Here is a 27,822-nt window from a genome sequence, read left to right on the forward strand (position 1 = left end):
CCAATTCATCTCCAATGCATCGCAGTTCACATGGTCTTTATTTATTTCATTTAAACCGTAAACAATTATGAAGCACTGTTGCCTATAGTGTATCATTGTTTAGCATTTCATGATGGTCATCATGTCGGTTGTAAATGTGGAGTCCGCTGTATTTAGACTGGAGCATGTTTTCTTTTTTCTTCTTGTATTCTTTTAATTTTCCTCGGATATGTTGTTGAGTTTGAGTGTGTTTTATTGTGGTTGTGTCAGCGAGCGACTGAATGAATGAGTCAGTGAATGGATGAATGCTGGTATGAATGCAAAAACTAGTGAAATATTTGATGAACTATTTATTCGGTGCATAAACTGATCAGTGACATGAGATGCGTTTTCATTCATAAGCAAAACTTACTGGCAATGCCAATGCTTGTTTTAAATTACCTGTGGGAACAGGAACACATTTTTTGCAGAGTTTCTAACTTCCAAAAAAAAAGAATAATTGAGAATATTTTAGAGGACTTACTGAATAGTTTGCAGATCTCTCTGCCAGAAGTTTCTCATTCGTTTAAAGGGTCTGAGTCACCTTCTTCCAGCCTTCAATTACTGTCGCTCTCAATGTTCTGGTGAAGAGGGTTCATTGTCAAACCTTTAAGAAGTTCTTCTTTTGTACTTGTGTTTTTCATGATCACATTGTGTGAAATAATGGGTACAATCGCCATGGAAGAACCGTGCTTTGAATGTCGCTCTTTCCCACAGTAAATAATATAATTAAGTTAAATGAGGAGAAGTGAGAAGTGGGGTGCTTTGATGGTGCAACACACGCTGTGGTCCAGGTGGCATTCATCAAGATCAGTTCTAAATTATAAATAAAACGGGGTGGCAAAAGGAACGGGGTTGAGGGCGGATTCGATGGGGGAAATTAAAGAGCTTGGAACAGCCAATTTCCTAGGTTTCAGAGAACTTCAGTCGTTCTGTCCTTTACGAAGAAAGGATGGTTTAGTTCACCAGAGGAAGGTCATGATTAGCAACAGTTGGAGTTGTGTATAGAAAGAAAATGGAAACCGTCTAATACTTTACTGGAAAGATGAAAATTCTCGACGTTTTCATTATTATGCTTTATAACACTCCCACCTCGTTTAACCCCCATGGTTCCTCTTCCTGTCTTCCATTAAAGATCGTACAACCCTCAGGGGGCCACTGTTTTATAAACCTGAAATGGGGCAAGAATTGTGGAGCATCGTGTTCTATTATTGTCACTTTGCTTAAGTGCATATTTAAAAAACAGGCCATGTTGATGCTCTTTCACCAACTATTGAATAATGCAGCATTACACCCAGAATATGACCAGTCCACCACAACAACCCTGTTGACGTATTATGGGGCATATTATCAAGAACGGTGTTAAAACTTTTGCCGGTTTAGCGGCAGAAAACTGCCGCTAAAGTGGCGATAATGGGCTTCATAATATGCCATGTTGAATTCTAATAGAAGCCCATGTTCACACCAGAAGGACTTCTACCGGAATTCTCAAGGGCATATTATAAAGCCCATTATCGCCATTTTAGCGGCAGTTTTCTGCCGCTAAACCAGCGATCATTTTTAACGCTGTTCTTGATAATATGCCCCTTTATAGCTTACTTTTTTCAGTTCAAAGAATTTTATTGAAAGAAATACACGGTAAAGGTACACAAAAAAAAAATGAACAGGTATTGTAGTGAAAAGAAGAAGGAGGGTAGAAGGGAAGGGGAAAATACGATGATGGAATAATAAAAGAATATAGGAGCAATACAATGGTAAGTAATGAATTCATGGTATAAAAACAAATCATGGAAAATCAGGAATACAAAATACAAGAAATATGCAATATAATAAAATGCAAGTATAACAATGCAATGAATTGAATTAACTAACAAAAAGAAATGTGAAGGGTATCAGGGGGGTTTAGGGACTTCCTGCTGAGCAGGACTAGGACGAAAGGAACGGGCAGTACAATTATCTAAATATGAGGTGATAGGAAGCCATAACTCAGCACGTTTAGTAGCCATTTGTGGAGGAAAAACAAAAGCGGTATCGAGTCTATGGTTATGACACACATTATACCACCAGGCCTTAAACGTAATATTTGACGTAGATTTCCAATTGACCGTGATTTGTTGAAAGGCAACCGCTAACAATAAATCAACAATTCGAACATTAAGATCAATATGTTCCCAACATGGAGAAAGGCTTCCTAGAAAAATATGAGCATGTGAAAATGGAATAGTAGTTGAAAAAATAACATTGAGTTGAGCCCATACTTGTAACCAAAAGGCATGAACATTCTTGCAAAGGAATAGCATGTGAAACAAAGTGGCATCCGGGGAGGCACACGACCAACAAGTATCTGGTGTGGTGGGAAAACGTTTATGAAGGGGAGGAGGGAGTGTGAAGTAAACGGTTATAAATGAAAAAAAGGGATTGCGTTAGGGAGGCAGCTCTGGAGGATTTGCGGATTTTCGACCAGATCTTATCCCAAGTGGAAATAGGCCAGGATAAGGAAAGGTAAGTCTCCCAATGCTCCTCTACTTTGCTTTTAAGCCTAGGGAGAGGGCGTGAATGAAGATGTCTGTATAGGTGTGCAGCTTTTGGAAAAGTAAGTAGGGTAGAGTGCAGGTGAGTGAGAGGATCAGGAATGGGTGCAAGAGGACGCGAATGGGGAAGTCTATTATACGTGTCCAGGACGGATGCTTTAAGTAGGAGATATTGGGGAAGAGAAGAGAGAGGTAATTGAAAGGTGAGACGAAGAGTGTTAAAAGGTAGAAAGACGGAGTTGGGGAACAATTGTGAGATCCAAAGCAACCCTTTAGTTCTCCAAGATTTCCAAAGTACGGGCCTACCTCGAATTAAAAGGTATTTGTTATGCCAAATAGTAGAGGAGAGGAAATCAGCAATGCAAACGGGGGGTGGAGGGTTGGAGGATAGGAGGAGTTTAAGAGTAGTCTTATGTATAGGAGTGAGAAGTGAGGCAGGCTTGCGTGAAAAGGAGATACATTCGGCAAAAGAGAAAGGGGAGAGAAAAAGGCGCTCTACCTTGGTCCATAAGGGACATGGAGAATCAGGGGTTTGTAACCAGAAAGAGGATTGACGTAACAGAAAGGCCTTGTGATAAGCAGAAAAATCTGGAAAATTAACTCCACCCTCAGAAATGGGACGAATGAGCCGAGCCAAAGACATTCTGGGTTTACTCTTACTCCAAAGAAAGGAAGAGAGAATTGAATTGATTTTTTTCATGAATTTAGTTGGAATCGCAACGGGAATGTTAGATAGGGTATACAGAATAACAGGGGAAAGCATCATTTTGAAAGTATCTAGGCGACCCCACCAGGACAAGTAGAGAGGGTGCCACCTAGCAGTAAGATCAGACAATTTCTGGATGCATTTGGTTAAACAAAGGGAGACCGTATCAGGGATCGAGGGGGTAATATGCAAACCTAAATATTTAATATTGGAAGGACTCCAAGTAAAATGTGAGGCATGAAAATCATTCTTAAAAGTGAACTTTGTCAAAGGTAGAATTTCGCACTTATCATTGTTAAGCTTGTAGCCGGAGACTGAGGAAAAGTGTTGAACTTCCGACAAAAAAGCGGGAATAGAGACAGCAGGGTTAGAGAGGAATAGTAAAATGTCATCTGCATAAGCAGCCAATTTAATGGAAAGGTCATTATAATGAAAGCCATGAATATGAGGGTTTTGACGGAGTTTAGACAAAAAAGGTTCGAGAGCGAGGTTGAATAGGAAGGGCGAAAGAGGACAACCTTGACGGACACCTCGACCAAGATCAAAGTAAGGAGAGACTTGGCCGTTTGCGAAAACAGCAGCACGTGGGTGAGAGTATAACAGCGAAATTAGAGAAATAAATTTAGGGCCAAAACCAAACCAGTGCAGGGTGTGGAAGAGGTAAGGCCATTCTACCCTGTCGAATGCCTTTTCAGCATCCAAGGCAATGGCTGCGAGAGGAGATTGGAGATGGGAGGATTTTGCCAGGATGTTGAATAAGAGTCTAGTATTGTCTGTAATATAACGACCTTTAACAAAACCTGATTGTTCATCTCCGAGCAGATCAGGGAGCAGATGATCCAATCTAAGTGCTAATAATTTGGCAAAAATTTTGTAATCTATGTTGACCAGGGAAATAGGTCTATAATTTTTACAATATTGGACATCCTTCCCTGGTTTGGGAATTAAACAAATATGGGCATCGGAAAAAGTACCGGAAGAGTTACCCAAGTCAACAAAAGAATGGATAAGGGAGTGAAGTTTTGGAATAAGAAGCTTGGAAAAATGAAGATAAAATTCGACAGTGAACCCGTCAGGACCCGGTGCTTTGTTCAGTTTTAAACGGTTGAGGGCAGCAAGTAGCTCTGGTTGCGAAGCATCAGATTCTAAGGAAGAGAGATCAAGAGGAAAAGAAGGAGGGACTTGAATGGTAGAGAAAAAGTGAGTAAGAGTCTGAGGGGAGGAAGGTGTATCTGAGGTGTATAGGGACTCATAGAAATGTGAAAAAGTAGCAAGAATGTCAGCATCTTTATGATGTAAATGGGCATCATCATCATATATCGATTCAATGTTTATTTTATTTTGTTTGACCTTTAAGTAATTAGCAAGAATCTTCCCGGCTTTGTTTCGACCACCATAAAATTTGGCACTAGACTTAAGCAAATATAAACAAGCAGCCTCAGTAGATTTTTCATTAAATTTAAGTTTGGCAGCAACTAGAGATGTCAGACTATCCGAGGAGTGTGAGGTGAAATAGGCGTGTTCCAGTCTCTTAATATCCTGAAGGAGGGTTTTGGTGAATTGACGGGCGGATCTACGTTTTTTAGCAACAAAGTTAATAATGAAATCGCGTGCAGCTGCTTTAAACGCATCCCAAAGGGTATGTTTCGAAACAGGTGGGACATCATTAAACAGGAAGAATTCATCAAAAAAGACAGAAAAAGAAGAAGAAAAATTGGGATCCAGAAGGAGAGCAGTATTAAAACGCCATCTCTTAGGACCCTCAGTTTGGGGTAAAACTTCAAGGCTAATCAAGACAGGGGCATGATCCGAAAGTAAAATTGGACCAATTTCCGCCGCCTGCAAAGTTTGAGAGAGTGCATGCGAAACAAAAATATAATCAAGCCGTGACTGAGAACGATGGTGGGGGGAGTAAAAAGTAAACTCTTGCAAAGTTGGGTTACATAAACGCCAAGAGTCAACGAGCTTATGTTGCGTAATAGCTTGGGTGAACAATTTGTGGGGTCTTGTGGGAATATAAGTAGCATCAGATTTCCTATCCAAAAAAGGGTCAAAAGGGTGATTGCAGTCACCCGCAAGAATGAAATTATCATCCATAAATTGAGTGATACGGGGAGAGAGGTCAGCCCAAAAAAGGGGGTCACCTGTCGTGGGACCATAGACATTAAGGAGAGAGATTGGAACACCTCTAAGTGATAGTCTGACATGCGTCCATCTGCCATGGGTATCAGATTCTTGAGAGATAACCAATAAAGGGAGTGATTTGCGGCAAAGAATGGCAACACCATTACGTTTTCCATTGCCCTGTGAAAAAAAGACATCACCCACCCAACCTCTTTTGAGCTTATCAGATTCTGTGTCCAATAGGTGGGTCTCTTGAAGAAATGCAATATCTGTATTCAACTTAGCTAGGTGAGATAAAATACGTTGTCGCTTAACAGGTGAATTAATACCCTTAACATTCCATGAAACCAAATTTAAAGACATAGTATACAAATAAAAGTATAAAGTAACTGAGCAATGCATCCCAGAAATAACAAGGAGAAGGAAAAGAAGGAATTAGAAACAGAAGAGTAAGCGATCAGAAGGATAAATAGAAAGATAGAAGTGAGATGAGGCAGGAGAAAGAAACATACAAGAAGAATGAAAACAAAGATAGGAGAAAGGTCCAAGAACGATGAGGGAAAAGTGAGAAGAAAGTAAGAGGTACTGATGGACGGAGAAGGAAGTAAAAGTAAAAAAGGAAGTAGAGTAGGAAAGGATTGAATAGAACCTGAAAAGAAGAGAACATCATCATAAAGGAGAATAGGAAGTATATTGATAAAGGAAAGGAAAGTGAAGTGGGACAGGAAACAAAAAAGGTACAAAAAGCATGGGGAAAACATACCTACTAAGGGAGAGTACGAGAAGAAGATGAGGGGGGAAGGAGCCAGGTAGGGAAGGCAGCACAACTGAGGGCAACCGGGCAAGGAACCAGGGAGAAGTCATCACGGATCAATGGGTTCCTGTGGAAACAAATACGAGGAAAAGCTGAGAGGGTAATACAAAACAAAACAAAAAGCAGTGGCAAAAAATGAAGATGAGGAAACAAACACAGTTGAAAACGTCATCATACGGAGAACAAAAAGCAAGCAAGTAAACATGAAACTCCAAAAAGGGGGAAACCAGAACAACAGAACGTATGAATAGTACGTGAAGCAGCTAACAGAACCAAATAATCAGCCTAAGGCAAGAGGCGAACAACAACACAGCAATGAAAGAACATAAGTCTCCAAACAAGCGTGCAGTGTGAGGAATCAGCCAGGAGAAGAAGAGGAGGGACCGGAGGTATCCATAGTAGAGGTACGATGGGCGTTGATGAAACTTTGCAATCTCACGGGATCCTCATAGGTGGTGGTTTTGTTATTATAGGTGACCTTGAACAGACACGGGTGATACAAGCCATACCGGGGACCCATGGCACGCAGGACCTCTCTCATGCTGAGGAAAGCTTTCCTACGGTTAGCAGTGGCTTTGGCATAGTCCTGAGCGAAGAATATTGGAGAATCAAGCCAAGTCAGTTTGGGAAGAGCTTTAGCCGCTGCCAGAACTTTCAAAAGGTCGGTGTACTCCAGGAAGTAGAGGATGACACCCCTTGGCCTTTGAGATATGGAGAGGGAGGTGGGTAAGCGGCCCAAACGATGCGCACATTGGATATTGAGAGATGTATCCTGCGGTAGATGGAGCAACTTAGGGAGAAATGATTGAAAAAAGGCAATCGGGTCAGACCCTTCAAGATTTTCCGCAAGGCCGTAGATACGGAGATTATTACGCCTGCCTCTGTTTTCTAACTCCTCCACCTGCTTTTGAAGGGCTCCTACTTGTGAGGATAGATGTGTAACTTTGGTCTGTGATTCCTGGAAAGATGCAACAGAATGTTCCACCGACGAGACTCTTGTTTCGATTTGGGACCAATTGTCCGTGAGAACTTGGAGCTTGGCATTTGTTTCCTCCATGAAGGGGCGAAGAGTTCCAATTTCCTCGAGAAAAGGGTGAAATGAGCGTATTTCCTCCAAAAGCAGCTCCATGGATACAGGAGATGATGATTTGGGCGGGGAAAGTGGATTCTTTTTTACCCGCTTGGCAGTCGTTTTCCCCTATAGTGAGGGAGAAGGCGTATCCATGAGTTCCTCCGAACCTGAAGGTGAAAGAGTGTCTTCTAATTGGGAGAGAGCAGAGAAGACTTTAGAGTTCTTAATGAAAGCCACCTTTGTAGATACTTTGGAAGAGGAGCGAGACATGAGTTGTTGTTTTCCCATAAGAAGGAGCAGAAAAACGGAGAAGAAATGAGCACTGGCAGTAGCAAGGAGTAGTGCTGGAAACAGTCCCAATGACAAGGAAGTAGTCACGAAGGGCAGGAAGCAAGATGGCGAAAACGTGCAGCCACGTATATCCAAGAAATCATCCACAACCTGCGCAAAAAGTCATAAAATTCCAAAGCGTAAAGTCAGGGTAGCAAGACCTATAGGAGAGATCACCAAATCCTCGCAAGGCTGAGGAGCAAATACAAAGGAAGCTTCTGCTTCATCCAGGCAAATCCCAAAGCAGTAGATGAACCTGAGAGGATGGTACGCAATCTACCATCTCTACATGCAGTGGAACGTCAAAATAGAAATAAAAGCCGTTCCAAGAGGCATCCAGAAGAATTTGGAATGAGAAAAGCCAACAAGTGATGTAGAAGGAGAGCGTAGGAGTTATGCAACATTTGGTCAGAAAAAACTTCAGAGCGCAGAAAATGGCGGCCGCGCTACATGAGGGAGAAAATTGTTACCTCAGGTGCGTGGCGCTGTGAGAGAAAGCAACATGTCCAGGGCCTGAGGGGTTGCAGAGGCGGCGCTGATACAAAGCAGCTTACAGGAAAGCTGGGCGGGGAACCTCAGTCGTCTCCGCAATCAAGCCGCTCCGTGACTGGATGCGCGAAATGGCGACTGCGCACACCGGAGCTTCCGTGAACGGGAAGCGGCGATTATCTCCGTCTCCCTCGCTGTGAGGACGTCGTCAATGGCGCCACTGCATTGCAGAGAGGTTCCGACGGCAGTGGAGGTCGTTAGGACAGGAACATCACGGGAGAGAAGGTGAGACTCCCGGTACCTCGGCGGAGCCTCATTCAGGCGCCGCCATCACCCACGGCGCCAAGCCACGCCCCCCCCCTTTATAGCTTACTGCGCAGGAAGTTACGTTTGTAACTGTACAGGATAGTTTAACACAGCTTCCAGCAAGAGGTATTTGTTTCTTGTTCTTCTGTGCAACAATTCGTATAGCTCAAATTAGCTTGTGTCTCAGACTTTTCAGATGTTTAGCTCTTCTTATCAACCTAGCCTTTAGTGCACATTCAACTCTCTGTTTAAAACTATGCACATGAAAGGAAAGTGGGAAAAAGGACTGTGTCAATACATCACAGGCATATTCATTATCAAAAACAGCACCAGGAATTCCAGAAACAGTCAAGAAAACGTAATATGAGTTCAAGAAGGTTTTGGCTATCCAAGAATACAGGGCGGAGGATCACATTGCAGAGGCCTAAAGCAGCGTCAGGAAAACATTCCAGAAAATAAATGCTGAATTCTAGTCACTGAACCTGGATGAAAGTTGGTAGAAGACTAATCATAATGGAGTTTAGGAGCTCATATATGAGATTTGTAACGCAGTGCAGCGCAGCAAATGACTGTGCTGCACTGAGTGACAATGAAAAGGCAGGAATGCACTGTATTTGTATATTCCTGTACTTTCCCACCCACTGTCGCAACAATGGGCTGCCTAGAGCCAATGCAGGCACCATAACTGCGTTTCATGCAGGATTGTTTTTGTGCACGAAGGGGCACCTTCCAGCATAAAAACAATCCTGGGAGGAATATTCCGCTTTCTATGTGTGCTGCAGAATACCAAAGAGAAACAGAGTTATTTCTACTTGTTACACCTCCATTGGGAAAGTGTAAGATGTCGACACATTCCAGGTTTACGAGTTCTTGTAAATTAGGGGATGCATCAAACTCCATTGGAGTTGCATGAAAACACCCACGCAATTCCCATGTAATGTCTTTAAAGGGCAGAATAACGCAGCGCAGCGATTTGCACTGCATTGCATTACTCTAGATTTTTTTAGACACTCAGAGCCACACAAATTGGCTCTGTGTGGCTTTAAAATGTGTCTTATGGTTTGTGTCGCTCTTGTACCACTTTGCGACGTGCACCTACTCAGGCACCTTTGCACCATGGTGCATGGGTGCCTGCGTGGTGGAGATATTGTTCTTGTGCAGGAAAGGAAAACTTTCTGCACAAAAACAATCACAAGAATACAGCACGCATAGAAAAAGAAAAATCGAGGAGAAATAAAGATATTTGCCCCCATTGTGCCTCCCTTACGCCTTCCCTGGGGAAGAATACGTTTTGGTCGCTGACTCAGACTTAAGAATTCTCGTAAATCAGAGACCGTGTCAAAAAGCCATGGATGTTGCTTTGAACACACCCCAAAAACACTCATTGCAAGCCTCTTTATCACGGAAAACTGTGTTAAAGGGAACAATATTTACATGGTAGCATTACGCCAATAAAAGTGGCTTAGCGCTACCTAGTAAATATGGAGCAGATCCCTGCGCCCCGAGTGTCGCAAAAAAGTGACACACTGGCGGTGCAAGGGGCTTCAAAATAAGCCCCTTAACATTTAAAATATGTTTTGGTGTTGCTTGAGTGTGTTTAAAAGTTAGAAATATCTTGAGTGTTTGGTCACTGATGGTCCACAAATAGGAGTTTGCAGACCATATCTGAATCAAATTAAAAAAATAATGCAATCATGTTGGACGAAAAAGCATTTTCTCTCTTAATTGATTTCAGGTCTGTGCTATAATATCTGAATGCTTTGTGAATTATTGGTGTTAACAGAAAAACAATTGTCAGAATGCTGGGCGCTGTCCCTGCATCCTGAAAAATGAAAGTGACCAAAACGGGGCGAGAGAGCATCCCCTGACTCCTTGACTCTAGGGCGTGGTCGACATTACCCCCATTAATTAAAACATTTTTTAAAAGTATGTTTTAATGGGATTTTCAGACCTGCAGGCATGCTTTGCTGACAGCATTATGACTCCAAGGTCTGGGAACCCTGTTTTGGGATCTCTGTGAGCCCCAGCACGGGCTTGTGGACCTATGTTGGGCCCTTGACTTGGGTCTGCAAACACTAGATGACAAAATCTAAAAAAGAAGAAAACAGTAGATCAACCTCTGGTTGGCAGCCTAAAAGCTGTGTGCAGTCGGGTTAGCTGCCAGTGACGGTTTGGGTGCAGGGCTGACAGTAGGCCAAACCCATTGTGCACAATCAAATAACACAGTGTGATGCAGTATACTTTCATAGAAGCTGCATGTATTATAGGATCAAAAATACCATAGAAATGTACTGCCAAAACAGAGTAAGTTGAAGTTATGCTTAGCTTTGGTTATAACACCTTAACATTAGCTTAAAATAACCTCAGAAATTCATTTAACAAACCACAATTAAAGTACTTTTCTGATTTTAAACATTCGATTTTCTTTAGGACCCCCATTCATAACTCATACAGAAGCAATGCAAGTCATAACTCTTACACCAAATTCAATGAGCATGACCTCACAATATTGCACAGTGGCAGTCACTACTGTGTAGTTGCAGTTCAGATGTACTGTTCATTAAAAATGCATTTTGTGGTTTGCCGACGACTTTTGTTTACCCCTATGGGCGGGACTGGTCCAACTTTGTCACTCAATTGGCGTAGTCATAAAGGGCCAGATGCATCAAAGGGTTTTGCCCATCCTGTGTCTATGGGAAAATATGTTGATGCATATGGCCCATAAGGTCTCATACACCAATTTTCGACCAATTTTGTCCTAGGGAACAAAATTAAGGGGGAGAAAAAGATGTAGTTTCCCATTTTAACTGCTGTCGTAAATGTTGCTTGCCAAAATAAATGAAAGTATTTACACCACATTTTGCAATAAAATACATCTTTAATAACAACAGCATGTTTTTGTTGTTTTTTGTGGAAATCCATTCAATCATTTCTGGGACATTCGCTTTAAATTTTCTCCCAGTGGGCTTAAATGTGTGAACACTTTTTGTATATCTCTGCTCTTCAAATTTTCAATTAATTGATTTGCGGTCCCTGTCAATTTTTTTGACAGATGTTATTGACAGGAGGAGGGCTTTGTACAATTTTTGTATTACGCATCTTAAAAACCAGTTTCAATTTAGCAAGGAGCAGGCACAATGAGAATGAGAAGTGTATGGCCATAGGAGATTGCTGGGGGGACCCAGATTCCTCCAAAACGTACAGCAGGAAAAGATACAGAAAATAGTGCATGATCCATGATTAAAAAAGCTATCATGCTAGCAATCACTTTAGTAGTAGCAGTGTTGCGAAAAAATCACAAATCTGATATGATTTAGAATTTTTGCAAATGGTTAAAAACTAAATGACATGGGGGTTAAAGGAAAAGACAGTGAAAAATGACGGAGAAGATGAGAGGTAGGAAACCCGAGCTGCACATCCCAAAGGCAGTGTTCAACATAAATTGATCGTCCACAGTAGGTTGTGCCCAGGGCCTGGACGCCTTGCAGGCCCTTCAGCCAACCCCTACTGTTGCACAGCTGAAGGTGTTGCATGGAGGACCTTACGAATGGCCACTTACTGTGCCAAAGTCATTGAGGGTGGTCAATCTCCACACCACTGTATAAATCTGGGGGTGCTAAGATGAATTGGCCTGTGTCGAGGTCCTTCACCCACTGCAGCTCAAGGGGGCAACCCTTGAAGGTGTTAGGCCATGTGTGGAGGGTTGTCTGCAGAGCACTACTTTTGGCCAGGTCCTACATCCACCCACTACATCTCGTAGCCAAACCTATTGCACAGAGCCTTCAACTGTGTGCAGCCAGGGAATGGCACTAGGCCTGACAGGCAGACTAACACTTTTTTTTCCTCATAGGCTTTTTAATGTTTTTTTAATACGGTTCTTATGTTGAAGATCTTTTTTGTCATTTTCCATGCTAAATGGTGTTTGTTTATTTTAATTTTATATTTTCGGGGAAAAATAATTTTTTTACTGATTTTGGGGGTCTGCTTTACATTTAAAAATTGCAAGGAAGGTCTGTGATGTTTTTCCAGGTGCTGGTTTATAGCATGCAAGATGGCACTTTTTTCATTTTCTAGATACATTCTGAATAAGTTTGCTTTTGCATGTATTCAGTACACAGAGAACATCTGCAAGCTTTGTTATCCTTTCTTGTCCACTGCTTGTAGTATGTCTCCTGTCACTGCTTTTTCATTTTTGCTTGGGATATTCATTTAGGTGCATGGCTTGTAGGTGCTTAATTATGAAAATCATGCCAAATGAGTACATCTAGGAACATCTGCACTGCAGGACCTGGTTACATAACGTGTACATTACCTTTCCTGCATTCACTTTCTTTTTGCCGCTGGGGTGTTTTAAAAATTCCCATTCTCTGTGTTCTCATACAGATTGATCAGCACCACCAGCCCTTGAAGTTTTTGTCATGCTCACTTCATCATCTTCTTGTTGTAGTTCAGCAGATGACTTCCCTTGATATGGTACTGCTACTTCCTGGCTTTTTCCAGTTTGATGTGCTGACATTTTAGTCACACCCGAAGCTTTTATCTTGCTGTCTTTGAAAACAAATTGAAAATGGTATCCTGTAAAGGATGGGCTACTTTTTCTAAAGGCTGTGGATTCTTTGGGGTAGTATGGAGTGTTAACCAATACAATACATATTGTTTTTAGTGCTCCTGGATTTCCAGATCCTATGCGTATCAACAATAGAAACAATGCTATAGTGCCAGAATTAGTTTTCTGGGTTTTAAGCTCTTGTGGGAGCAGGAACACAGAATTTCCTTTCTGTCTGCCACAAACCTAAAAATGAGTGCTGCCAATCCCTTACTTTTAAAAAAAAGCTATGTTTATTAGGAAAATTAATTCATTGATATTGTTTGCGGGAGGAGGTCTCCTAAGTGCAACTTAAAATGCCAATATATGGCAGTACCTCTCAAAATGTCCGCATTTCAAGCCTTGTTGTATTTGCAGTACATGGAATTGGTATCAAGGGTCAAGGGCATGCCTGATCAACCAATGCCTTTTTCAAAAAACGAGACAGAAACTGTGGCTCCTCATCATCCATTGAATAGGTTTGATTAGTTACTGACAATGTATTGCTCCACATTCAAGTAGCTCTTGCCTTTGCACAATGTCCATTACGCCCCATGCTGTAGGACAGCTCTGCAGCAAAGTAGTCTGTTTACTTTCTTGCCTTTTGTTTTTTTGGGACCCAAAGCTTTTTGCACCTATGCAATTACATCTGGATAGGAAGAACAGGGGAGAGTAAACATGCTGTGAAGGCAAATGAAGAACTGGAAAATGTCCTCACTGAGGATTCACTGTTTGGAATGTTTTCACCATTCCACCTGCTTCCGAAAATTGCCTTTCAAAATATGTGAAGGGCACTTTGTATCCCATTATTTCTGTTATATTTTTGTTTGTTTTCCACCAAAAAAAATTCAATTCAGAACAATCTTTAATGTGTTTATGTATGGACAGTGGCGGCTGCCATTATGTAGTTATAGTTAAGTCAGAGTTTCCATATATTTGCTAATAACATTTGCTCCATTAGATGAATCTGCACAAAAATGTCCCCCCCAAAAAGTCATCCATCTAGCTCCTGCCCACAAACGTTTTGCACTGGTGCAGCAATTCGGAAAAATGGGGGTCCCACAACATTGATTTCCCATGTTAATTCCTGTAGGAAACTGGGCCAAAAAAATGAGTGGCAGAACTGCAGGAGTACAAAACACATCCCCAAAAAAATAAACAAAAAATAAATGAAAACGAAATATGAGTTGCCTGCTGATGGTGGGGATGGGCTTCTATGGGGATTGGATGAAGGGCCTTGTGGGAATATTGTAAGTCACTGCCAATATATAGGCGGCAGGGCTATTAGTTTTGTCAAGGAATCATTGAAATAAAGGATTTCTGCTCAAATCAACGTTAAACAAATGTCAGAGTTTTTCTTTTATACTATTTAAGCTACATAATTCAACCATAATGCCAACCTAAAGGGGTCCCAGCATTCCCAAGCCGAAGAGCAAAAGCTACAGCTCTTGGAATGCTGAAACAAACCTTTTTTTCTGGTGTCATATTATGGACATCCTGAGAAAGATAGGATTTCTTTTTGTAAGTATTTTGGGGGGTTATTGCACTGCCCCCTGCTTCCCACAACACTTTAAAACATCCTTGTCGTGCCCTTGGCCAAATTGGGACACCACCATGCATATAAAAGTATTCTAATTAGACCCTGAAGGCCATTACCGGTGCTCTTTGCCAGGGACAGTGAGTATAAAATGAGTGTCTAAGGCTGCTCATTTACTACTCTCCCTTTCTTATTTTATTTTTTTGTGTGAGCTGTGCCGGTCCCACCCGGGAAAGCCACAGTTTTACATTTGTAGAGGGTCATGGGGGGAGCTCCATGGCCACAGTGACGCAGCCAGTTCCCTGCAAGTGGCCTCATTCAGTGGTGCTGCACAGGAGTTGGGCATAGACTTTTTAAAAATCATATTTAACACGGGGTGCCTGGTGTCCACCTGGGGCACCCCAGAACATTTATTATGATTGGGGCCGCAGGTGGAGCGACAGGGCCTTAAGCCCCTAGAGCACACTGCAAGCAGCCTATTTGTATTTCTTTTACTGTGGGGTGCCATGGGTGGGGGTAAAGGGCACCCAAGAAAATGTTTGATGTTGTGGGCTACTGGGCAAGCCCATGGCCCCCGCAGCTTCTCCAGCTCTCCATCACAGGTGTGGTGATGGCTGGCATCACTCCCACCCAACAGTGGCAGCTTTTCTTATTGCTCCTGCTAAAGTGTGGGTAGGGAGAAACATTTGTGCTGCCACCTGGTGGGAGCCTTTAGGCTCCTACCAGGAGAGATCGCAGAAGTCTTGCTGCCCGTGGACTGAAGTCCCCGATCACAGAGCTGGCCCCAGGGGATGAAATCCTGTGGCCCATAGCATTGCATGGGGAAAGTGGATTATATGTCCTCCTCCCCTTTAATTTTGATGCACAGCCCCGGGAGTTGGGTCAAATTGCATGTAAATAGCCTGGGGAGGTGGGGCCACACCTCTCTACATGTAAAATGCATGGCGCTGCCCCCAGGCCCTTGCCCACCCTGTTTTTTTTTCATTTTTATTTAAAGGTGGGAGTCCTCCTTTAAAAAAAAAAAAAAAACTTACCACAAATTCACTATAAAATTAATAAATATATATGTTTTGTCCACAGGTTGGGTCCCCCTTAGGACTAAGGGGGTAGGGCATCTACCTTAATGTCGGATGGTAAATCTAAGTGTTGTCCCTATGGCATGGCGTATACAGATAATTAAGGGACGTTTTAAATGGACCCATTGCTATTGAAGGCCTAGGGGAGAGAAGAGTATATATTTTTTCCCATTTCATGAAATTGCAAACCCAATCCGCAATCCAGACAGATTTCCAGGTTGATCCACCTATTGCCAGGAAGCAAAAGGCTGAGTCATATGCAATAAGAAAAGTTGCTACAGCAGCACAATTCAAAATACTAGGCGTGGGAGAGAATATTAAATGATGTCAACCAATGTGAACTAATAATTCACCATACAAGTTTAGTAACAGTGGTTGTTTAATGTTTGCTGCAACTATATATTTTTACTCACATCCCTTGAGAGCCATCTTCTCCTTGCTCATTCTGAAGGATCCAGTCAATGTCAAAAAATGTACAAGTTCAGAGTTACCATTACAACATTCTTTGTAACATCTCACAACTGGGTATGATGCATTGTGATTTCCTACGGATCGTATGTGTTCTAGAATATGTTTGCACACTGTACAAATAGTGCTAGAACCATGTAACAATCACCAGAGTTCTTGATAATATAAACACAAACAACAGAATAGCAAGTTCAAAGTCTGCCTATTTTTTTCTGTTACCTGTAGATAGCTTGTATTCTCTACAGTTACTGCTATTCTTGCAAGCCTTCTAATTCCCGTCCACAATGAAGCCTGCTGATGGTTGAAGCCAGATGCCATTTTTTTGTGGATTAAAATGGGAGTGCCTTAATATGCCTTTCAACTTTCACACCTGCACCCTTGGATCAATAAAAATCAGTATGCACTTAATTCATGTAATAGTGAAACAAAGATTCAACACATTGGGGGCCATTATGATCGCGGACGGACTTGAGTCCGTCCGCGACCATAGAGGAGGAGGGAACCTCCGCATGGCCTGCGGAGTTCCCTCCTGTCCAATTAGGATGTGACCGCCACCCTGGCGGTCACATCCTGTATTTTTACCATTGCGGCGGGTGCGGCTTCAAGCTGCACCCGCCGCAATGGTAAACATGCATACATTGCATTTGTATGCAGAAAGCTGCAGGCACCGTGCGGTGCCTGCCGATTACTGCATACAAATGCAGGGGGGTACCATAGGTACCCCCCATGTGCACCCCCCACCCCCCCTTCACCCAGGGTGCCCGCAACGGGCCCCGCAGTGAAGTTCCACATGCTTTTCCACGGCGGAAAACCCGCCGCGGATAAGCATTTTTTAAAGCCCATCCTAATATGGCTGGCCGTGTCTGAGAGACACCGCCACCATATTAGAGCTTTTCCGCCGCGGTTGTAAGCTAACCGCGGCGGAAAAGCTGCGGACGGAAACCAGGACCCACCAGCCATCCTAATGTGGCGGTGGGTCTTTGGTGGGTCCGCTGCGGTTTTTCCGCATCCTCCGGGCCGGCGGTGGCTGCCGCCGGCCCGCAGGATGCGGAAAAAACGGAATCGTAATAAGCCCCATTGTCTTGTAAGGAATCAATGATCTATTTTACTAGTGTTCTGTTACCATTCCAAATACTGAAAACGTTATCTGTTTGTGGTTCATAGTCAGATGTGACCCGCCCACTAGCCTCTAAGGATGTTAACATATAATAATATTAGTCATTGGAGGGAGCACCTCTGTGTGTTTTCATTTTTAGGTCTTCCTCTGAGAAAATGTCTACATGCTTTTAAGCCTGCATAGATGTATGCGCATATGTATAATGGAGTGATACAATGATAATGAGCAAATATGTTTCCCAATTAATGTCATTGATTCTCAATATAAACTCAGATGTGTCTCTACAGCGGGTAGACTCAACACAAACTTTAATAGAAAATAGCTGTGTTATTCAGTAAGCCATTGTTCAAGAATGATACTGGTCTGCCTGGTGGTTTAATGGCGTCTTTGTGTATTTTGGTGAGCAGAGACAAGAAGCCACTGATGTATCTGGTTTAAGAAAGTATGCTCCTCAAAACTTAATAACTCCTGATCCTTCCAATCTAACATAACATCAATCTAAGTTCTGATTTTGGACTATCATACTGTAGAATAGATAGGCTCATAACATCCTGGATTGTATAACTATGTATGTGCAATCTTACAAGATTTACAAATATTCCAGATAACTACACTGCTTCCCTTATCAAAGGGCTTCATGACGCTATGCGATTCATTTTTAGCTTGTGTGAAAGAATATTACTAATGTGGTCGCTTAGTTTTCACTTTAATTGGCTCTCTGATAACCAACTACTGGAAAGCGTCTATATTGTCACGTGCAAGCAAATGGTTGCACCTAGATTTAGGGCTAAAATAGCTGCTCCTGAGTCTAACACAACCATCTCTAATTCATTCAACACATCTTTTTTCAGAAATAGAAATATCTGTGTTAATGCTCTCTAAGTGATATAAAGTCATTTGGTTATCAACAGCACCAATCCAAGGGCTTTTTTCTTTGCTTAAATCACTAGTGATCTGCGGTCTTCAATTTCTTGATGTTCAGCCTACAAATCAAAGTTTAACATTTATGATGAACAAGAAAAGATCAATTCTGGTTTCATATAATCAAAGTCAGAATCCAGAAAGAAATAGAGGCATAGTTTAAGCTCATATGCAGTCAATATATGTGAAGATAAATACATCACTGTTAGATTATCTCACCAATGTAAAATGTCCGATTGCGGTCTGACTGGTATGTTTCCCATGAGGTGTCACATCTCTGTTTCTGGTGCCCTCCTATTCTCCATTTGTGTTGTCTCATTTTTGTTTGGGTTGACTTCTTGTGTTTTGACCTACATTCTTGGTTTGTTGGAGAAAATGAAATGTGTCTAAAAAGTGCCACGTTGTCCAGTGCTAGTTGTTGAGCCTCCTGCTTGATTGTCAGCATTTGAATTTGTATCAAAACTTGATTCACAAGTCAACTATTCCTATTTTATTGGTTGGTCAATTCTCTGAGTTCATTGCTAATATTGTTGAATTTTCTTCTGAAGGTCAATATTCTATCTACTGCATAATCCTTCTTATCTCTTAAACATTTGTCTTCTAATTTTATTTAATTTACCCTTCTTATTTCATCAATCTAATTTCCATGGTATAGACAAAAGATCTTACAACATCATTGTCTTCCTACTACAGGATATCTTCTTTCAGTTCTGACACATTTCTATTGGCTGCACCAGATTCTATTTTTGTATAATTGACTACTAGCTCCATTGTGCCTTTATAGGTTATGGCCATTCATCTGGAAATCGTTATGTTTGGAAGTTATTACAATAAAGATTTAAAAACCACTATACACTGACTTCAATATAATTGTCTACAGAGAGGAAAAACCCCCTCCAGTAATTGATATATTTGGACAGTTTTTCATGCATATATAAGTTCCTATTTGAAGTTTGAGTTATAGAGGTCAAAGTCAAAGTCAAAGTTGTGTTTATTCAGCTTTGCATAAAACCATGAAAGATAGAACAATAAAAGCAAAATCAAAGCAACACATTTTACAAATCATTTGAAGCACTTCAAGGTGACCATACAAGATATAAAAATAAGGGCACAAACACAGATACATGGGTAAAACTGTATTAAACGTGCGTTATATATTCAAGCTGAACAAACTGATAATAAAATCCTAGCTCAGCCTTCCATAGATTTCTGGCACCTGACAGCTACAGGGAAGGAGGAAACTCTAAAACACACATCTAGGCTCTCTAAAAGCTGAAGGTAAAATAATGCATCACAACACTTTAAAAAAAAAACAGGAACTTTAAAACCCACTTCAAATAGATAACAAAAGGATTTCCATGAAACTTACAGAAAAACCATAAAGTACATCAAAGTTTAGGTTGAGGACCTGTCGCAAGGGCAGGCCTGAGTGCAAATTTCCAACCCACTGAGACTTTCCCAAAAACAAAGAAGGCACCATACCAAACCTGCTCTGCAGCGAAACAGCGGTGACCTCTACTACATGGAAAGAGGTAAGGAAAAATGCATTACCTGTACCTCAGGTATGTTAAGTGCTAAAAACAAACTAACATAACCTTAAATGGATTCGGAGCGCAATCTACCAGGAAGGCGGAACTGATTCAATCTCATCTTATGCTTCATCTTATTGGATTTTAATAACGTGCTAGGTGAATGGAACATGAAAGACAGTCGTAGGTCATTGAAGAATCTTGAAACATAACTTAAACAAGGAATAGGATGACACTTATTAAGGTTGAGACAATACAGTTCGAATTCCCTACATAAACTGGCCTCCACATTGGTCCATAGGTTGACCGAAATCATTAATGTGTCAATTTAGTTTTACTTTTGAAGAAATCAAGATTTAAGCATGAATGAATGATAAAATGGGAGCTAATAGGGGAAAGATGAAGCAAGCACCTGCAGTTGCAGTTCTCCTCTAATTGCACAGCAGACGGATTTGAATAGTCCCAAACTCCTGCCCCATACAAAGCTGCGGTAGCCCATTGTGCAATGTAAATAGTTACAAATTGTGCTATTGAGCACTTTCAGGTCACTTTCGGGAGATTAAAAATGTCCCCAGCCAACATTCTTAATTTCAGTCGTGCTCAGGTAAACTGAGTATGCCAGGAGCCTAATGATTCAAAAACAACACAAAGATAGCAAAACTATTGATGATGGTCAAGATTTGCCTATTGACGTGCAGTATTGAAGACTCCTTCTTACCTGGGCCACAGGCCATAATGTGCGACTTCCTAAAATTGGTGGTTGGGTCGAAGTTATTCATAAAAGCCATGAAGACCTCAACCACAATACGCAAAGCTCTGGGAGTCCGGGATTAAAGGACCGTGTCATCTGCATATAGCAATGCAGGCTCCAGCAGCTTATGTATACACATCAGTGGTTACTCTCAACAAGTGCGAAAGCTTGTTTAGGTAGAGAATTAATTCTAAAGGAGCCTGGTTGCATCCTTGGCAGACTCCTCCAGCCAGCGGAAAAGAATCTGACATTTCACCCGCAGGGCAAAATGTTATGCAATCCATATGCATAATGGATAAAAAATGTACCAGAGCGAGGGCCAACCCCAATTCCAACAACATTGACAACAATTTAACTTTAGAGGTAAAGTCAGATATTAGTCACAATTCTGAAAATGCCACTTTTAGAAAGTTTACATTTGCTTGCCAAACCATTTGGTGCATTCAGCCTGTTGTTGGGTCTCTTGACTAGGTATTGTTGGCAGTTGGCCTTTCTGCATTCCTTTCAGAAGCCACACAATAGCAGGACTAGGTGTGCCTGGATGGGCATCTCAGGCAGGATGTGGGTGGTGGAGCTGTGCACAGCCCCACTTGCACTGTGAAAGGCTGTGCCTCAACTCTAACACAAAGAAATTCCCAATGGCCTATTGTTCCTGCAGACAGACTGAGACGAGGGGGAAAGGCAGGAACCTCCAGACACTTCTGTGGGGGGAAGCCTTTAAAAGTATCTTCCACTTTGAATGGGGTACCGTGTATAAAGTAGGACCCTCATACCCACTCTTCCATTTACTCCTGGACCAGATGAAAGACTCTCAGAGGACTGCCTGTTAAAGTGGCCTGTTGTGAACATCAGAGGACTGTCTTGCTACACCAGGAAGGACAGCTCTGCTGCGTGAAGCCTGCCCTGTGCCCTCAGAGGACAACCCTGCTGCTTGAGACCTGCTTTCTGCTTGAACCCAGGAATACCAGTGTGACCGAAGGGCTAGCTTGCAGGCCTCCTGCTCAGAGCCTCTGACAGCAAATGCTCCAATCATCTTGAACCGGTACCTCGACCCAGCCTGAGTGAGTCCTGACTCTTTAAGTGGTGCACCTCCTGTTCAGGGCCCGTGGAAGTGGTGCTAAAGGTGCCCACATAGCCCAAATCTAAAACTTGGTACTTAAAACATTTTCAGACCAAAAGTGCTCTATAGAACTGAGAGTACACTGGGACCTACATGCTCATTGATCTACTTGAGGTGCATTGCCAGTCTGCTTTAGTTTGCAAAAGCTCCTACTACACTCCTCTACAAGGCAGCAGATCCTGTTCAGTGGCTCCTTGCAGAAGCGGGATCCGGTCTCGAGGAGCCCTCATTGGCCACAGCCTGCATCTTCGTCTTGCTTCCAAAAAAAGGGCTATGGTCGGAGCCTTTTACCGCCACATCGTAATGCATCAGTCGGTTTACTTATGACCGCTTCATTACGATGGAGGCGATTGTAAACTAAACCTGCAGGTCATTCCGGCTGGCTTCCAATGGACTCAAAGAGTCCGTCACCATTCGGAATCCAGCCTGTACTCTCAATGCGGGCATTACCACCCTTGAGATTACAATGTAGGGTTTCGACAGCCGTTCCGTGCCTGCCTTTCTGACATGGAAAGGATGTCGGAAGTTGACTTTGGGAGCCCCCAACAGGGCCCCCTTGGGTGCACGGCCTCCGATTGGAGGTTGAGGGGGCACTCCCTGTTGATCCCTGCACCCCATGGCAGGCTCCTTGAGGAGTGCAGGGATGAACTGCACCTCCCTTTTCTCATTGGGAGCTTGTGTTACAGCCACTTTCCGGCCGTAACACGAGCTCCCATTGAGAAAAGTACAATGCGACCGAACTGTGTACTTCTTTCCAGCAGCCTACTAACTGAAATAAAATGTTTGTAAGTTAAAACCTTATCCCTCCCCAGTTTCTAAATGGTACTGATAAAGTTTGATCTTCTCCATTTATATATGTTCATCTTTTTTCTCGAATGTATTTCAACTTTATATAATAAAAACTCCATCAGTGAAGTTTTCCATACTACTGAGATCAAACTTCTTACTTCACTATTTCTTGCTCATCCAGATGATGGCCCATTCTCTAAAACCCCAGATGCCAACTGACTTTAATGTTCAGTATTTGTCACTGCTATTTGCATGGCACTTTTTTAGTAAATGTGAAAATTGTGTATGACCAAAACCCAAACAGCATTACAATGTATGTCAGTACTTTTACAATGACAACCGTACTGCCATACGTGGCATATGTATGGATTTCTCTTACATTTCTATATGTTTCCATATTTAAATGTATTGAACAGAAATAGTCTACTATTAAAAAAAGGAATCATGCTGGTCATTTGCATATATACCTATTGATCATTTTTCTTTACAGGCGAAGGGTTCTAGGCATATCCAATGGAATTGAGCACATAGGAAACTTGCGTTGGGAGTTGGCTCTGTGTCTGCTTGGAGCATGGACGGTCTGCTACTTTTGCATCTGGAAAGGAACGAAGTCTACAGGAAAGGTCAGTTTTGAGATTTAACGTGAACCAATCACTAATGATTGAAATAAACAACGGCAGTATTACGATTTACAGTGTCAGAGCTTGGATCTTCACCCTATTGCATTCCACATGTTAATTTAATTAGTTTAATAATCCCGATTGTTTTGAGAGCCTAGCAGAACACACTAATATTGCACAGAGTTACATTTTGTTTCATTAAGGCTGCATCATTTCCGTGTATCATAAATAATGTTTAGCACAGCCTGGGTGCCAGGGGCCTTAATGCAAGCGTTGAAAATGGGACCACTCCACTGCATCGGTATTACAATGCAAACATAATTAGTATGTAGTTGCCCCGCACACCCTTTGTGCATTGTGTCTCAGCATCTAATGAACCAGTGATAGCTGCATCTCTGCTTTAGCATTTCCAGGTTCTTTTTCTACCTGCCTTACCTTCTTTGCCCTCTCCCATCCTTCCTACCTTTCACTTTCACCTTCATAACCCTATCCTTTATCTTTCACCCCACCCTTCCGTCTCTCACTCTTCCTTAACTTTGTTTTCTCTTCTCGCCTGACACCTTTATTTCTGGACCCTCTTCACTTTTGTTCGAATGTATCTTCTTACTTCATAATTATCTCCAGCTCCCCTTCTGTACTTCCTTGCTTCCTCTCCTTTCATTCTTTCACTTGATTTTTTACTTTGCTCCCTTTCCTCTATCGATCTGTTACTCTCTTACCTTTTACTGCCCAAACACAGTGGCGGCCCTTCTCAAACAGTAAGTACTCAGACTGACCCCACGCGGGCTCTGTGTTTAAAATACGTGAGTGGGTGACCTTTACAACATCTGTAGATAATGCAGGGCTGGATGAGAAAGATTTGCCCCTCCCATCACTGCACAGTAATGCAACTGCACAGGTTACACTACTGATAGATACATCTATGTGCATGGCAGAAAATTTGCAATGAGGTACTGACAAAATAATTTGCATTGGTGCTTCAGCATTTTTTCTTTCTATATCTACCATGTTATTTTCCCCACTGGTGAAATTGCCACTATCGTGAAACGTGGTTATTTTAGGGTTTTTACCATAGCCACCGCTTTTAACATTTACTTCTATATTGTTTAACGGTATTTTAGATGTGAAAAAGGTGTAAAAATATTTGAAGATGTACCACTATACACAAGGTGACAGATTTGGGAAAGTACGACCTTCCCGCTGCCTCCACAACTCACCTATAGCAAAATCCATTTGTTTTTACCAAACCCAAGTCCTAATACTTAGGTTCCTTAGTGCCACATTTTCTGTGGTAGTAAAGTCCATCCATATGATTTACACCCACAAGTGGCCTTTTATGCATATTTAAGTTGGGTATAGACGTTATGAAATGTTGCTACCTTGGCCCTCCGACACTAACCCTAACGTGTAAATTAAATTATTCAAACCAATCTGCCAATCAACAAGGCTACTTAATTGGCTTGTCCTTGGTAAATGATGGGATACGACTCATGCATTAAATGTAAAGCAAACAAAAATACCTGAATTAGTTATCTTCCATGCACATTATCCACATTATTACTATGTCTTTCACTGCTACAAAAGAAGAGGTTGAAATTGTGTGAAGAGATGGATTCTTGCCACATGCACCTTGGCACCTTAATTTATAGTTGTGGGCAATTTCAAAATAGCAGTTGTCAGTAATTATGTGATTGCAACCCCCAAGTTTAATATAAATATTGTGGACTCATTTCCTGAGTCTGATAGGAATGAAAATAATGAAATCGGGAAACCACATGTTGGTGCGGTTGTGACTGACCTGGAACACTTTTAGTTTATGAAAGATAGTTCTAATGGCAGCTTCACTTAAACATGCAGAAATAACACTAACATCACTGATAGAGTCAGTAATGTCTATATTGTGACAAATTGTATATTGACTAAAGACCATTCATTCATCTTCGACTATGGATTAGTTCCTTGCTGTAATTTAGGCTGATTGCTGTGGTCTACAGACGTTCCAGAACAGTTATTGACCTTAAGAGGTATTTTAAAATGGTTAGAACAGTTCACATGGGAGGAAACATAGCCATTGCTTGTGTCTGTGAAAATGTATGCTGTTTGTATGTCCAACTGAAATGATAGGGCTGCGGGATACTTTATGTAAATGTGGATTACCATGTTAGCAAAAAACTCTTGTATGACAGTGACATCAATTATCCAACCAGAGACAAAAGTCCCAATGAATTAGTCTGGGGCTGGGTGAACATGATTGGTGAACAAGAACTTATCCCAAATATTGCTCTCATATCTAGGAGATATCCATACCATAATAATTTTCTTTATTTTATTAGGATTTTTTTTAAATATGTTTATTGATTTCAGTGACAGTTATACAAATATCATTGAACGATAAGTTTCCAAGTTACCCATATCATTACATTTTCTATACAGGTCAGCCTCAGATATACATCAATCAATCCCATTTCCTTCTGCATTTCTACGCATTTCTAATTCCACCATTGGGGACACACAAAGGTCTCCACGATATACATTCCATTTTGACCACTTCCTATCCCATTTTCTGGGGCAGCCCCTTGCTGCAAAGACCTCCGTCTCCGCCATCATGCACCTATCTAGTTCTTTCACCCATATGGTAGTGGAGTGGCCCCTCCCCATCCTCTCGCCAGTTCCCGCTTAAACAGTGTGTATCCTAATGTGGCTAATTGTTGTTCAATGTCATTGAGGTCAGTCGCGGCCCATATGTTCAGCAGCCCCAGTTGAAGTGTCAGGGCCACTTCCTTCCCCAAAGCTGTCTGCATGTGGTATGTGGCTTCTTCCCAAAGGTGACGTATGGCTGGATAACTCCAGATAGTATGGTAAAAGGTAGCCTGTTGTTGGCAGCCCCTCAAGCAAAGGTCGTCAGGCCTAGATCCCAATTTTGCTAAAGTTTTCCCGGTCACGTATGATCGGTGGAGAATCCTAAGCTGTATAAGCCTGAATCTAAGTGTTATTGGCTGCTGCCCTAGGGGGCATAAGAGCCAGTTGCCAGTCCTCGTCATCTATCAGACCCAGGTCTCCCTGCCACTTCTCCCTAAGTTCACTAAAGGTATCTGGCAGGTTATTGCTGAGTTTTTTATATGTAAGAGATATGGCTTTGGAATGTAACGGCCCATCTAGCAAGCGATCCTCCAGTAGTGACAATTCCGGTATGTCCCTAAAGTTCAAAAAGGCCGCTTGTAGTGCATGTCGTATTTGCAGGTACCTGAATGCTTCCCCTTGGGTCAGGTTGATATTTATTCTGGAGTTCCCCAAATGTATGTATCAAACCCTTTTTAACCAGGTCTTTCACTGCTGAAATACCAATCATGTCCCACTTGTCGAACTCAGGCTGATAGGACAACATGCGTAGCTTCTGGGCATACTACAATGGCGCCTTAGAGAGGATGTCTGCCCACCCCAGGCGAGAATTTACTTTGTGCCATATTTCCCGTGTGTGGGAAGTGGGCCCAATATATTTCTTTTTCTTCTTCCTATCTCATGAATACAGGGCCCTGAGGTAACCAGAGGGGTCTGTTTGGTACCTGTCTAAAGCGTATGCCGGGTCAGTAGGGGGGGGCGATCCAATGGTTGACAGCCACCAGCTGTGCTGCCCAATAGTAGAGTTGCAGGTCTGCTATACCTAAATCATACCAACCTTTTGTTAATTTCTTCATTGCCACCCTGGGGGCCCTGCCGTCCCACAGCAGCATTCGGACCTCACTCTTCACTGCTTTAAAATAGGAATGCGGGACTCTATCCGGACAGTTGTGGAGAATGTATAGGAAGCGAAGGAGAGCCAACATTTTAAAGAGGGCGGTGGGGCCTATTAGGGAAAGAGGCAAGGACCTCTAGTGTTTCACATCCGCGCTTAACCAAGCAAGTGGAGGAGCCAAGTTGGAATTATGAAAAAGAACTTGGTCCGATGTTACAAATACCCCTAAATAACGGAAACCCTCCTCCGCCACCGCTATTGTACAATTTACTGGAAGTCGAGAAACCTGGCCCTGAAGCACAAACAGCACCAACTTATTCCAATTTATCGCATACCCAGAGTATTTCCCGAAATTTGTGAATATGTTAAGCACTGTGTGTATGGACTTGTATGGGGAAGGGAGGTATAATAGTATGTCATCGGCATACAGGGACATTCGGTCTTCCATGTCATCTGCCCACCGCAGCCCTGGCACCATCACATCTTGATGCACCCACGCTGCCAGGGGCTCCAACATGAGGGAGAATAGCAGCGGAGATAGAGGACACCCCTGTCTGGTACCTCTTTTTAGCATGAGCGCACGGGACGTGTAGTTGTTTACTCTCACTTGTCCCTGTATATTGGTGTATAATAGTTTAACCCAACCTATAAACTAAGGGCCTAAACCCACTTTCTCTAGGACTGCAAATAGATATGGCCATTCTATTGAGTCAAATGCCATAGAGGCATCCAAAAACAACACCACTGCGTCCTCCGCTATATAGTCTCTACGCGCCAACACATTGTGCAGATGACGTATGTTCTGGGCCATATTTCTCCCTGGCATAAAACCGGAATGGTCCGGATGGACCAGGGAAGAAATGACTGTCACAAGCCGATTAGCAAGGATTTTAGCTAGGATTTTAGCTTCTGCATTGATCAACGAAATAGGCTTGTATGAGCCACAGCTGTCCGCTGGTTTCCCAGGCTAATGGATAACTACGATGGTAGCCAAGCGTTGGTCTGCCGGCAGCCTACCCGTCTCATTGCTTTCTTCGTACATGGCACTTAAATGTGGCACAATCCGAGAGGCCGTGACCTTTAGAAACTCAATGGGTGTTCCATTTGGCCCCATTGCTATCCCGGATTTATTCTGTCCTATGGCCTTGCTAATCTAATTGTCTGACAGGTCTACATCAAGGGTGTC

The 27,822-nt window shown here is 42.3% G+C and overlaps 1 protein-coding gene across 1 annotated transcript in view; it reads left to right on the top strand.

Moving 5' to 3' along the window:
• SLC6A11 (solute carrier family 6 member 11) overlaps positions 1-27,822 on the top strand; it is a 763,151-nt gene that overhangs the window by 366,839 nt on the left and 368,490 nt on the right. The window contains exon 6 of the mRNA XM_078661403.1: positions 22,774-22,906. Within this exon, the coding sequence (XP_078517529.1) occupies positions 22,774-22,906 (133 nt within the window). The remainder of the gene's footprint in view (positions 1-22,773; positions 22,907-27,822) is intronic.

The sequence above is a fragment of the Lissotriton helveticus genome, chromosome 9 (genome assembly GCF_964261635.1).
Source record: "Lissotriton helveticus chromosome 9, aLisHel1.1, whole genome shotgun sequence".
Classification (NCBI taxonomy): Eukaryota; Metazoa; Chordata; class Amphibia; order Caudata; family Salamandridae; genus Lissotriton; species Lissotriton helveticus.